Consider the following 14,088-nt stretch of genomic DNA (forward strand, 5'->3'; position numbering starts at 1 on the left):
CTGGCGCACTGAAAACTCTAGAAATAGGCTGTTTGAGTTATTGTTCAGTATCACGGAAACAACTTCAGTAGAAAAGGTCTCTGGATATTGATTAGATAAATCACTTAAATGTTTGAAATGCTCTTCTTGTTGTTTGACTTTGTATCTTTCTGGACAACAGGATGAATTCATTGTCACTGATTGATCAACAATTCCACCACTCACATCCACAGCCTTATTTTACCTCTCTGTTCTTCTGAGAGTGTAAATGTAAGTAGCTTTATTTTCTGTCACAAACCCTTTACTTTGTATCTCTTATGTGACTAAACTCTTTCATTCCTTTTTAAAAGACTTTTACCTTGTTCTTTGCCACCACTGATTTGAATAGGTAAACAAAAGAAGCAGCAGCTGGACAGTCAGTGGAGTTGTCTAATCCAAAACTCTAACCCAGGACCCTAAATCAGAGGTGGGCGGATAATTAAGATAAACCAAGACTTTACCCCTGACAGAAGATTAACTGATACATAGAAATACTGGTAGTATTGCTGAGCCTGGATAAAGCAGTGCATTAAATCCAAATCTAGGCTCCTGCACAGTGAAAGCACAGAGTGAATGTGCTTGTACATTTGTTATACCTGCAGACACCACAGTGGTCATATCATTTCAGGTGCTTTTCCACAGCTGGTACTAGTTACAATCTCATCAGAACACATCCACCTTGGCTATCAAAACAAAATACCAGAGCTTGATGAAATACTGCACTCCCAGTGGCTCACCCTCAGGGTGTCACTCTGCATTCAGCCCAGTCCCCGTTGCTGCCTGTGTGCTTGCTGCTTTGCATACTGAATTTGTGGCATGGAAGACTTCTCCTGTGATCTTCTCTCTGAATGAGGAGAGGTGGAGTTACAGTGTCATTGTGTACAGTCACAAACAATGGATGTGATATTAGAGCTCATGTAGCTTTTTGCTCTGCTGAGTTGTTCAAAAAGGTCAGAGGAGAGGGAAGGTATTTGTGTAGGATGAATGTCAAGAGTGGGTCTAAACAGGCCTTCAGTGGCAGTCAAACTAAGCTTTCTGCTGGGCAGCGGGCATTCTTCCTCCATCCCCTATCCCATGAGCCTCTGCTGCTGGGACAAAGTCCTCTTTGTATGCCCATGGCTCTTGGCTAGAGCACACAGAGCTTTGAAATTGCATTTGAACGATGGGATTTTCATTTCTATCCCTCCTTTTCGTGCTTGCTCTCACCCCTCTTTGCTTTCACTCTGCACTGAGCCTCACCCCACAACCCTCCTCACCCAACCTCCCACCTTTCTCTTAGCAACTGCTCAAGTGGGACAGTATTGCATTGACACCAGCATTTCTTGTTACCAGCTTGGGCTTTCTTCTCTGGATAGCATGGTTAGAGAGCATCAGTTTCTTGAGAAGAATTAAAAACTCTCTCTTGGGTTAGAAAGTAAAAACTAGTGTAGATGAGAACTAAGAATTAGAGGAAGCTCAGGAGAATTTGAGTTGATGGTTTTTGTCTTTGTGAGGTTGTCTTACAGTTAATTAGAAAGTTAGACAATTTTTGTGTCCTACTGCAGCAGTCCTTCCTTTACTTTGTGCTCTTTCCTTTAGCATTAAAATACTGTGAAATTTGTAATTAAAGTCTGTAGTTTGAAAGCATCTTTACTGCTCTGTCTATACTTGATCTCTGCCACTTCTTTCTCATTAACAGCATGCACATGTTGGAGCACATCAGTATTTTAGTTGTTTGGGCCATATAGATATTTAAAGCTTGTTTTAGCTGTCTACTGTAATTAGTGTAAATCGCAGCGGATAAGAGTGTCAGCTGAATGTGAACATACATGTAAATTACTCAGCCTAAGGTGTTATTAAGCAGGTTGTGGTGACTTAGGTTAGTTGCAGCTTGTGGAAATGTGTGTGGGAGTGTGTGTGTGTGTGTGTGTGTGTGTGTGTGTGTCTGTGTGTGCCAGCAGACAGTTTATCCCCCACCTAGTAATCTTCCAGCAGCTTGTCTGGCTCGTACCTGCTGCATTTGCTGTTATTGTGCTGCAGAAAAAACAAAATGAGCTGAAACTTTGTCTTAACCCAACTTTACCTGCTCACTGATTGAGTGAATGTCTCAGGATGCTGGATGATGTAAGGTTAAATATTGTGTGTAAGTTTCACTTGGAAAGAGAAACATCCAGCTAAAGACTCGACTCTTTGCTTAGCCTGGGTTATTGTTGTTATCGATTTATGTGAATACTTCATTTAAAGGCAGGATAGCACATAATTCCTCTTGTCATCATACCAAATGTTGGATTTCCCTCTGCCATCCTTTTTTTAGGGTCCAAGGGAAATGCTAATTAAATATGTTTTGGGGAAGAATGGTCAAATTTAAATATAGTCTCTGTGTAATCAACACTTTGTGCCACAGCTTTTAATCAGCTGTGTTATCACTGACACACCCCATCCTTCTGTACTTGTGAAGACCCTGATCTTAAAAACACCACAACATGACCATGCTCTTATCTAGGTCTTAATCACGCTAAGCCCTAAAAACAAGTCTTAAACCTCAAAAAGCCTTTGGAATAAATGGAGACCAGACAATATACCCTCACTTTCCAAAAAGACCTAGAACTCAAAGTGGGTCCTAAAAAGATAAACGTAAAACAGCGCAAAGACGATACAGAGGAAAAACCTATTGCTAACAATACAACACTTTTAAAAAGGTTGAAGTACAGTTAGTACTGTATATTGTGTGCACAAAGCAATACATCCATCAGATATGTACTACATATTCTAATAAATAATAATACTATAAATATCACAACAGATATTACACTTCTTCTGAGCTGCTGAAGGTGTTTCTGCACTTACTCTTCTTTAAATGACATCAAGATCGTTGTCTGCGTCACTTTTATCTTTGCAGATGTGTTTACATTCTGCAATTAAATCAAAACCCTGCAGGTTTTCAGCTCTGTTGAAGATGTTAAAATAATCAGATTACATCATTTAAATGACAATCAGTCATTGAGAGTTGAGTCCATTACACAGGTACAGAAACACATCAGCCAAATGATGTAGTGATGTACAGTAACATAAGTACATTTGCAGGATTACTAGGATAAAAACCAAGGGCAAGTGTTATGGTTCCTCTATGTATGAAACTAAATTCTCACTTCAAATAAGTGCATAAGAAGAGTGCTGCTTTTAGGCTATAGTCAGAATTGAGAGATTTTAATCCAACTTTTAATGAAAACACTGACTGATGGGCATGGATTTTTTTTTTTTAAATGTTTTTTTTTTCTCTGCTTTTTAAAGGCTACAAATAATCTGGGAATTTGTTTCTGAGAGCAGAACAGCATCTCTGTCTGCGGCTCGGTTTTTCTCGTTCAAACCAGATGAATGGTTTTTCATCCCCTGACAATCCATTTGGACTATCTGACATCTAATACTATAACTTTTATAAAACTAAATCAGATCAGTTTTTTCATTAAGCACATTTCGAAACAGTTGAGGTCGACCAAAGTGCTAAACAATAAGTCAGACAGACAGTATATAAACACATTATGAAGTTTCTTTCAGATGGACATGTGACAAGAGATTGATGGAGCTTTTCAAGGCACTTTGACTTTGACAGGTCATAGCAGGAAATGCACAGGTCTAATCAATAATATTAATGCATATTGTGGTCCATTTAGGTGTCCCAGATGTGGGGCTCATACTGTGAACATGCTGAAACATGGATACTGTTAGTGTAGACAGTGTTGGAGGTCAGGACAGAGATGGTTTCCTTCATGTGCTCCTTTCTCTCTTTTCTGTAAGTCAGCTGTACCTCTGATGTTCCATGCATTGGTCTTGTGTGGTAGTTTACTAATGACGATAATATTTGTGAGTCACTTTCTACGTGTGTGGATTATTTCATAAAAGGGGCAAGTGATTATTTGTAGGCTCATATTCAGTGTCCATATATTGTTTCCACTTGTTGGAACAAGCTTATAATGGTGTCGACCATTTGCAAAATGTTTGAGTGGCGCTGAAAAGTATTATGCATTTATCAGTCCCATCGGCTGTGTTTTGTGCCCCCTAATATTCAAATGAGAAGACAAAAGGAAGGAAAGCCAAGCCTCTGCTGAAGAACAGGCCAGATTGTGATCCATTTCCTAATTGTTAATGAGGGGCTCCAAGGCAGCTTGCCAAGGCTGGAGGTCCAATAGCGAAGGCTTGTTTGAACAGAGAAGGGGGGGCAGAGAGGGAGAAGGGACTCGCTGTGGGACACTTTCACTGAGGGGACCCCTAAGCCCCATTGGCCCCCTCCTACCTGGTTCACAAAGTGCTGGAGCAAGCAGCTGAGAGTGGCTGTCACTTCCACCCCAGACTTTAATGAGGGTCTAGCTGCAGCTTTGGGACTGTGGTGAGCTTGTCACTGGTATCTGAGGAGCAAACACTGGGTCAGCTGATTGGAAGAGTAAAGGGGTGTTGCCGAGTTTTTAGATATGTCCAGCAACAACAACAACCAAGAAGAGAAGGAAGAGAAGGAAGAGGACACGGAAGAAAAAGGAGAGGAGGTCATGGTGAAAATCCCACCACCTCCACCTCCTCCTGAGGTCAATGGGAAGGGTCCGGCTGTGGAGGGAAAGCTGGTGCCCAAACCTTTGCCCAATGGGCACCACTGCCAGCCGATGAACCGCAGTATTTTTCCTCTTTCCACAGTCTCACCGGCAGCTGAGAGGATTCGCTTTATCCTTGGGGAAGAGGATGATGGCCCAGCACCTCCACAGCTTTTCACCGAACTGGATGAGCTGCTGTCGGTGGATGGGCAGGAGATGGAGTGGAAGGAGACAGCTAGGTAAGGATGCCAGTCTCAGACCAAGGGCTTCCTCTCGAAGTTCTTGTATGTGCACCTTTGAGTTTACAGCCTTAATGATGTTCTGAATCCTTCTCCACACACTTTCACTCAAACAAAATATAATGTATAATGAAAAGTCACCAACACAGCAAAAAGTTCACTTCAGAACTGTTACTTTAGTGGTTTAGATATAAACAGCCACCTCAGCCATGTTGAAACCAGTTCCTCTGACATGATTTCACAGGTTTCTCCTGTGTGGCCCACTAATGGGACAGGATGGGATAAAGACGGGATGATTGTTTTTATATCATTAGTGTTGGATGAGTGCAGCTCTCTCAGGGGAAACGGGATCCATGGGCTGCTGCTTGAGGCTCTAAATGAGTTGATTTGTTTTCCTAACCTCTGACCAATTGTACCACAGTTAGAAGTTACATCTTGGTTCACTGTTGGTTGAATCATTTCCAGAGGAAATGAAAAAAACTGAATTCTGCTGTCAAAGTCTGTCAGTACACTGTCAGAGACCTTTCACTTTTTAGATTTAGTTCTGCTTTTGTTGATTATAAATTTACTTTTCAATATTCCTCCTTATTACAGATGTTGTAAACTTTTGGTGTATGCCTCCTTGTCTCTCCCAGATGCATAGACACGACATATTGTTTAGGTGTGGAATTAGCAGAGTTTTAGCTTAGTTATGTCAAAATTCAAAAGGTGGCACTGTAGTTTATTTCTGCAGAAACCTAGTCATTGCAAGGCAGGATTTAACCTTATCTCAATCTGCATTGGGCCAAATACATGCCAGTCAAAATGTAAATTAAATGAGACTGAATTATAATTAAGTTTTTTGATCATGACGAAGGCTGTCATCTACAGTGTTCTGTTGAATGTTCCTAAAGTGCTGAAGAAATAAATCAATTCTTAATCATTTATGTCTGAATTAGTATTCTCCAAACAACTGTGGAGATTAAGACCCAGTGCAATGTTTCAAGTGCACTCAGGGACTCAAAATGAATAAAAGATCTCACAAGTGCTGGGTAGTCCTGGCTGTACGCCAAGTTTTAGCAGCCAAACGGGCCAAAAAAAAAAAAACACCCTGGTATAGAATCAGCTGCTCAGTCCCAGTTCTGTTTCTCATCCCCCCTCCCAGGGAGGGGGAGAGATTTAAAAGTACATGAATAACATAGAAATGTTACTACTACTTTAAGAAATGATGATTTTGTCTTTTTGGCTAGCTAAAATTATTGAAATCTCAGACACTGTCAGCCTGGCTTTTTTTTTTATGTGCATGTCTACTTACTGTGCATTAGACAACAGCTGACAGTAGGAACATTTGAAAATGCATCACTTGCTTCATACATTTTTATAATGCTTTCTTTCTAATTTTTGAGATTCTGTTAGTTATTCTCCATGATACTGATACTAGAAAATACCATCTTGTGAGATTGTTGCATATTTTGACATTCAGACGATATATGGGTCTGTCATCAGGTTTATAATGAGGCTGGAAAACAGCTGTATGTAGACATACTCTCCGTTTACCGCTCTGTCCTGTAGATTAGTTCATGATTGTCTGATGTACTGAATGGCACTTGAGTAGAGGTGCTTACTTAAGATTATGGCAGACCTGTTTAAACCTGTTTGTGGTTTCTGATGATTTTATTTATTTGAGTTTATAGTTAAGACTCTTTTGTCCCCTTTTCATCCCTCCAGATGGATCAAATTTGAGGAGAAAGTTGAGAAAGGTGGGGAGCGGTGGAGTAAACCCCACGTGGCGACGCTGTCCTTACACAGCCTTTTTGAACTGCGGACATGCATAGAGAAAGGCACCATCATGCTGGACATGGAAGCTTCCACTCTGCCTCAGGTTGTTGGTAAGTTAGCCTCAGGTCAATCTTCGATTTCTGTCTGTATGAAGATAAATCGTATTCGATTTGAGCAGAGTTCAGTTTCTTTGGCTGGTGTTTTTGGAAGGAAAGGTACTGTTACCCAGACTGTGTTCATGTTTTAAGTGACAAGCTCTTAGTCTCTGGTCATATGAAGCATGTGATTTTAGCAACTGGTACCGGGGTCTGTGTTTGGACTGGATATTGGCAGTGATGTCCAATTTGATTTCAGTTCACAAAGAATTGATTGGTTTTGATTTGATTTTTGATTCAGTCATGTCTCATAAATACCAATGTTGTTCTCAGAATTGATCCTGGAAACTTACATTTCTTCAACATTCACCAAGTGAACAACACTTGTATTTCCTTTAAATGTAAAACTATGTGAAATGCAGAAACCTTCATACACAGGCTGAACAGTAGTCTACTAGCCACAATGAGTAAGTAGATTTTGTAAAATCTGTGGACTGCCCCTTTAACCTTAATCAAGTGTTTAGTTACCTTAACTCTACTTTACTTAACATGGTTGTTATCAATCACTAAACATAACAAAACAACCTTAATGATGTCTTAAATGCCAAGAGTAGATATTACTAGGCGGATAAATTCATTTTGTTAAATTCATTAAAGTACAGGTGTAGTACGACATTGATGGAGGTCGGCGTCCCCTTGCCTGTGATACAAGAACCTTTCTGTCAGGTTGATTTTTATCTGCTCGGTGATCTACAGTATTGTTCAAGCTGGTCTGCAGTGTTGCGTGCAGGATTATGGATTGATTCATGGCACACAAGACTCAGAGGTCTTCTTCCTTCCTCTCTTTTCTGTCAAGAGTAACAAAGGGCCAGAGCTGAGGTCCAGGCTCTACTGTCTTACATCAGAACACTGAAGGACTCAAATAGTAGTTTGTAAACGATCACACATAAACTTTCTAATTTGAGGACCACAGCCACTGTCTCATTGCTCCGAGATGATTATGCCTCTCATGCCACCACCACCCCAGTGGTTTCGTCTGCATGAGGGAGCAGGAGGAAGAGTTCCCACTTGGAGTGATTAATGTGAAGTAATTGACTGTGTTGCATGGACTGTACAGGCCAAGCGGAGCTGGGCCTCTTGCTTTCAGGCCAGCCGACTTGACTGATGGGCCATTAATGCACTGTCCCTCCACAAGAAGAGAAACTCCCCGAGGCTGCTATCTGCCTGCATTCAGGCTTCTGACCTTCTTTTTAAAAATAGACCAGACCTCTGATTGAGCATTTTCATGTTTCCGTGATGACTCTCATACAGGCCGGTTCTGGTAAGGGAGCCACTAATCGAGTCCTCGCAAGTATGACAAGACTTTTTATGGTGACTGAGTCAAGGTTTTACTAAATGAAGAGAAAACATAGACTCTAAATGAGATCTCTTTAAACAACTCTCTGACATTATGCAAGTTGCACAAACTTAAAAAAATATTTCTTTAATATTTTTTTTTAACCTTTTATTGATTAATTTGACTAAACTGTTGAGTATTAATGCACTTTAAAACTTTGAGGATGTTTTGATAAGAAAAAGTTTTTAAGTATGCGGAACAAGAGCTAACACAGTTTATCAAATAATAGAAATATGTTACTTATAAAGTAAAGAAAACATTTATCAGTTATAGTTGGTTTGCATTGATGCTGCCAGGTTGTCTTCATTTCCTATCCCTTTATTAATTGATCATTTTGGTCACAGCTGGTCAAACAAAATAAGTTGCTGTAAAATACAAGCTCAGGTTCTCATAACTTGACTATTTATCAATAACATTGAACCCTTAAAGTCATTGATTTAATGGTTCTGAATAATAATACACAACGCAAGGTGGAAGTAAAACTAAAAGTTCCCCTTCTCTCCTCCTCCTTTACCTTCAGAGCTGATCACTGACAACCAGATAGAGGTCGGCCAGCTGAAGGCAGACCTGAAGGACAAGGTGATGTACACGTTGCTACGGAAACATCGGCATCAGACCAAGAAATCCAACCTGCGCTCTCTGGCTGACATCGGCAAGACGGTCTCCAGTGCAAGTAGGCTGTTTTCCAACCAGGAAAATGGTAATACTGCTGCCAGTTTGGTGCAGTCTCTGTTTTTGATCGATTCCACTTTAGACCAACCTTATCTTCACATACAGCACAGGGATTCAACAAGATTTTTTTTTTTTTTTTTAACCTTACCTGAAGTTGAGGCTTAAAGTGAGCTGTGAGGACACACTACTGCCCTCCACTGCATGAACACACTAATGTGGCACTAAATCTCAGTACCAGATTCTCTTTAGATGCAGGAAAACATTTTTGTTAACATCCTTAAAAAAATCCAAACTCTGGCCTATAATACTATAGATTTAAAGTGTTAATGGCAAGAAAAGAAACACAAACATGCTTTAATATTGAAGTTTGTAGATTAATCACAAAAATGTTGTCACTTTGTCACAATGCTATTAAATTTACTAACTGTAGGTAACTAACTGTATTCAGAGACGTCAGAAGCTTTACTGAATAGTTAAGTGAGTGAGTAAGAGCTAGTGGAAGTCAGATTTTCAACATGAAGGAGTTGCATGATTTTATGATACTGAGAAAAGTCCAAGGCCAGGGTAAATCATAAAAGTGGCCCAGCACTGTGACAGGACAGGGCTGGACTAATGGATAACTTGAGATATTAGCATTTATGACAGTCCAAATCTTTGAAATTGATTAGCCTTTAATTTGTTAGAAATTTCTAAAATTGATATTAGACTATACCACATTTTTAATCATACATGATGGTCTGTTGCTTTAACATCAGGTTGGGGTTCTCTGCATATAAGATTCACTGAAATTATTTTGGTAGAAAATCTTTCATGTTAATGAATTTGAATCTGGTTGGTGGCAGCACCGAGCTGCAAGTAAAGGCCTTGTCAGACTTTATTAAATAGTTTATTAAATAGCAGCAAACAACAGATTCAGCCCAGAGGAAAGTGAAGAGACTGACACACTGATGTCTGTCTGACGTTAATAACATCTGTGTGCTTTTATTGTAACACACTGAGTAACTAGATGCTCCATTGTTGTCAGTATCATTAATGTGTTACCAACCTTGGGTCTTTGGAAATGTCTTTATTACCTGCTATCAGATTTATGAAACCAGTTTATGAATGAATGGATACCCACCTCTTTTCTATAGCTTCTTATCAAGATCATTGTGTTGAGATAAGGAGCGTTACTGCTAATTATTAATTGATTCAAGGTCTGCAGAACGTCTGATAAAGTCCATCTACAGATTTATTAAAATACAGTTTGACCCATGTCTTCTGTCCAAAGACCCATCACCGCTCCTCTCACTCTGCTGCTTTTCTTTTGTACAAATACACAGAAAATCATGTTGTGCAGATCTTTTAACAGCTACTTAATTTTGTTTTCCTAACAAACTCATTGCTTTGGCTTGGTGTGTGTCAACTGTTCTGTCATTTCTCCCTGCTCTGTCTTTTTCTTCTTCTGATAACCTGCTGCTACTGCTGCTGCTGCTGCTGCTGCTGCTACTGCTAAAAGCTCGTAGTCCTCTTGAGAGCTCTGTGACTTGCCTGTCGGGTCGCATGTCAATGGAGGATTTGCAGACCCAAAGGAGTACCAGCATGGACTGGCTTAGTAAGTTCACTGGTCCCAGTCTATGTTCAACCTGCAGACCGCTGATCAGTTCTGGTTGTGTTCCTCAGCACCCTCCCCCAGTCGTGTCACATGATAATCAGAACTGGGAAGCTTTCAGGAGCAGTTTGACCATAATCATGACTCAGCTGTGTTTTGTAGATTGTAGTTTTCCGACAATACAATAACACCTTCACCGTCAGTCCATGGTATTTGACATTAGCTTTATGGCAGCTATATGTCAACAAGACTTATTTGATTACCTGATCTCCATACATTTAGCTTTAATCTGAACTCAGTATAGTCAATTTAAATGAGTACAGACGTTTTTAGTTTATTTACTTACATGGCTACATATATACATTCATTTATACTGACTGCATCATACTGGCAAGCGTGGTATTACCCATAATGTTCAGGTGGCAGATGCATGAAAAGCTGCAGTGGCATCAGAATTTGCACCGTGTGAGATTTGTCTGTCCCTGGACCCGTCTCATCAACGCTGAAGTCAGGGCATGTTCTGCTGTCAGACCTGTGATGCTGGAGCTGACAAGCTGAAACTAAACGTCAGCAGAGCATCACTCAGTCTGCTGTTCACCTGCTTCAGACCAGGAAAGCACTTACTGGGAGAGTGTGATGTGAAAGATGGGGATTATGCTGAGGAAATATTCTCTGTAGGAGTAAGAATAGATGTTTACAGTAAAAAAAAAAAAAAAAGAGTTTGAAAAGATAATAAACAGCCTTTTGAATTTGAAATATAGGTAAAAAAGTCAACCTCAGGCGAATGCAATGTTATAAATAGAAAATGCGACATATTTTTGGCACTAAGACGGAACTTTAAATGCTGTATCAAATCCTGTCTGTTAAATGCCAAATACATAAAAAGCATGTGTTTGTAGTTTAGCACTGAGAGCTGCTCAGAACGTTTGACAGCAGCAGATTTCAAGATTTTAAGCTGATTTGTTTGATGCAGTTATTGTTCTCATCAGTTAGTTTCTCCTTAGAGGATTTCTGTGATGATAATGATTTTTTTCTTTCATATATAATAATCAGTGATAATTAAAATGGCTTGGTTTCTGCGTACGGTTTGCATGAGAATCGCTGCTTTCTTTGTTATTCTTTTCGACACTGCATGTGGATCAAACTGTCTGGGCCACTGTCTTTTCCTGAGTCTCTGCCACCTTGTTTTCCACTCAGTTCTTTCTAAATGTGCAGGTGAAGGTGAGGCTGCTCTAACTGTCCTGGGTTGGTATTTTTTTAACAGATAGTCCGACCCCAACTCACCGGAACCTGACCTCCAGCAGCCTGAACGACATTTCGGACAAACCAGAAAAAGATCAGGTGAGTTGACCTGATCAGGTATTAATGAAAATCTACCTTTAATTTTATTTTGAATCTTCATGTTTTTAGCAGAGGTCACCTGTGTAGCAAACTCTAGAAAATGCTAAAACCTGTTTTTTTTTTTTCCCTTGGAACACTAAGTTGATTTTCACATGTGCCATAAAAACATCAGCTGTCTTGTGAATTGGGACAAACAGTTTTATCAGGTTGGGTTTTAACAAATCGGAAATGTAGTAGAAATGTGTAAATCTCCATTGATGCCAGCCAGTTTTAAACAGGCGTTACAGCTGTAAAGTTAGTGTTGGTTCAGTCTGAAATGGATTGCCATTTCCAGGCGGATTTTTTTTTTCTGACTGAAAAATCAAAAGCTTAGCAGTGCAGGAGCAGAAAAAGGTGAAAAGTCTCAATCATGTATTTAACAGCTGGTTTACAAAGACCTTTATCTTAAACACCTGCTTTCCAAGCACATCAGAGAATCCAGTACAGTGTGTACAGTGTCCCTGTGGCTCAGGGACAGAATTGGCTGAAACAATTGGATCCATGAGCTGGAGACACAATTTTGACTGATTTACATTGTTCCAACCCTTGTCATCACCAGGCCGCCTGCAGCAGCCACGTGTGGGACTATATCCAAGCTCCTCTGTCAGTTTTGTTGTTTGAGTGTGTCGATGAACTGAAATAACTTTTCCTTCAGTGTGGAGAGTTTTCTTTGAGTATCTTGTTGTAGTGAGCGTCTCTGCATGGGTGTTTTTTCAGAATTGCCAACCTCATGTTGTAAGTTTCACTCATTCTGATGGTGGAATAGTTACCAGCTGTTCACAGTAGCCATTTGTTCATTTGCCCTCATGTGACCCAGTGAGTCGTCCTGTGGGACACGTAGTGTAGAAAAGAGACAACTGCACAGGAAACACGTGTCCTGAACTGAAGCACTTCTTATTCAACCCATTCAGACGTTTCCTCTGTGAGCTGACAGGCAGGGAGGATTTTTCCACACTGACCATATCTGATAATTAATGATCAGGTGGAGATGAGAGGCAGCCAGATGCATTTTAAACAAGTACATTTACAAAACCACATGTTCTCAGATTTAAACTCTTTTCTTTAGAGATCTACATGTCCTGCCTCTCTGTCAGGACCCGTCAGACCTCTAAGGTCATCATGGGCCCTGTGGCTGTTCAGTAAAAATGAACTAGAATTATGCTGCTTTTGGTTTTATCATCCTGCTTGAATAACCTGCATATTTCAATGGGTTTGATTAGAAAGTCTGTCTGTTGTCATCTGGGTGAATTGAACTGAGTTGAGCCACTGGCAGTTTAAGAGGCACATAAAACATTCAAATATAAAAATGGGTAATATTACTCAGTAACTCACAGAGAACAAACTGTGCGTCATGTTTCCAACTCAGCTGGGACAAGAACAGATTCAAGGACTAAGTAGTTTACAGGGGCAGCGTTGTGTGGATTAACCGTGACAGGACACAGGTCAGGGTGTACGGTTGCACAGGTTTAAGCTCTCAACTCAATCATTTACCAACTCCTTGCCAAGAAGACTAATAGGATCTGTTTGGATCTTGCCAGTAAAAGGTCACAAGTTTATGGGATTTTAGTTCCAGTCATACAAGATGTGGGTTTGACAGGCAAATCAGGACTGGTGGACAAATTGCTTGGTTCCAATTTTATTAACTTCCTTGGCTGTAATTAGTGTTTTCATTCTCTCCTATAATATTGTTTGGTAAATTTTCTCTCTTTTTTTTTTAAACAATTTATTATTTTTTTCATCTATGAATAATTTTCAGAATGACAACATGGTGCTTGCACTGTACTTTTCAGCCTGTTTATCCAGTCTGCTGTGTGTTACTCACTAATTGCCTCAGTGTAATTGTCAGTGTTGATTGTGGTCTAATCCAATTAAAATGTAGACACAGCTGATTCTAAAATCAGGTTTAACGTCCTCTGATACTCCACTGGCATCTTTAAACTGATCAGACTATTCTCTAGCCAATTCAAAATATTTTTGTGGCACCATCTCAAACCTGTGACACCAGGATTGTGCGTTACAGCAAAAATATCCCAGAAATATGGACGAAATCTGGAGTTGAGGTGATGAAATTTGATAGTTTATGCTGTCATTGTGCATGTTCATGTGCTTTTGCAAATATGGTGAGTGAATGAAGCAGTTACAGCAGTCGTGGCCTAATGGTTAGGGAGTCGGACTTTTAACCTGAAATTGCAGGTTCGAGTCTCAGGTTCCCGCAGGAATTGTCGGTGGCACAGAGTGAATAACCAGCAGCCTGTTCACCTTCAATACCACGAATGAGGTGAGACCCTTGAGCAAGGTACCGGGGCGCCGCAGCGCTGGCTGCCCACTGCTTCGGGGGTGTGTGTTCACGGTGTGCGTGCACTTTGGAACTGGGTTAAAA

General features: G+C 40.2%; 1 protein-coding gene across 3 annotated transcripts in view; it reads left to right on the forward strand.

The window, feature by feature from the left end:
* Nucleotides 1-14,088, forward strand: part of slc4a4a (solute carrier family 4 member 4a) — a 45,753-nt gene that overhangs the window by 16,197 nt on the left and 15,468 nt on the right. For 2 of the 3 annotated variants that reach the window (XM_026321291.1, XM_026321293.1), the window contains 4 exons: nt 4,681-4,816; nt 6,524-6,684; nt 8,586-8,765; nt 11,593-11,669. In XM_026321291.1, coding sequence (XP_026177076.1) covers nt 4,681-4,816; nt 6,524-6,684; nt 8,586-8,765; nt 11,593-11,669 — 554 coding nt within the window. The remainder of the gene's footprint in view (nt 1-4,680; nt 4,817-6,523; nt 6,685-8,585; nt 8,766-11,592; nt 11,670-14,088) is intronic. The other variant, XM_026321292.1, reaches the window with a different exon arrangement.

Source organism: Mastacembelus armatus, chromosome 9 (assembly GCF_900324485.2).
Source record: "Mastacembelus armatus chromosome 9, fMasArm1.2, whole genome shotgun sequence".
Classification (NCBI taxonomy): domain Eukaryota; kingdom Metazoa; phylum Chordata; class Actinopteri; order Synbranchiformes; family Mastacembelidae; genus Mastacembelus; species Mastacembelus armatus.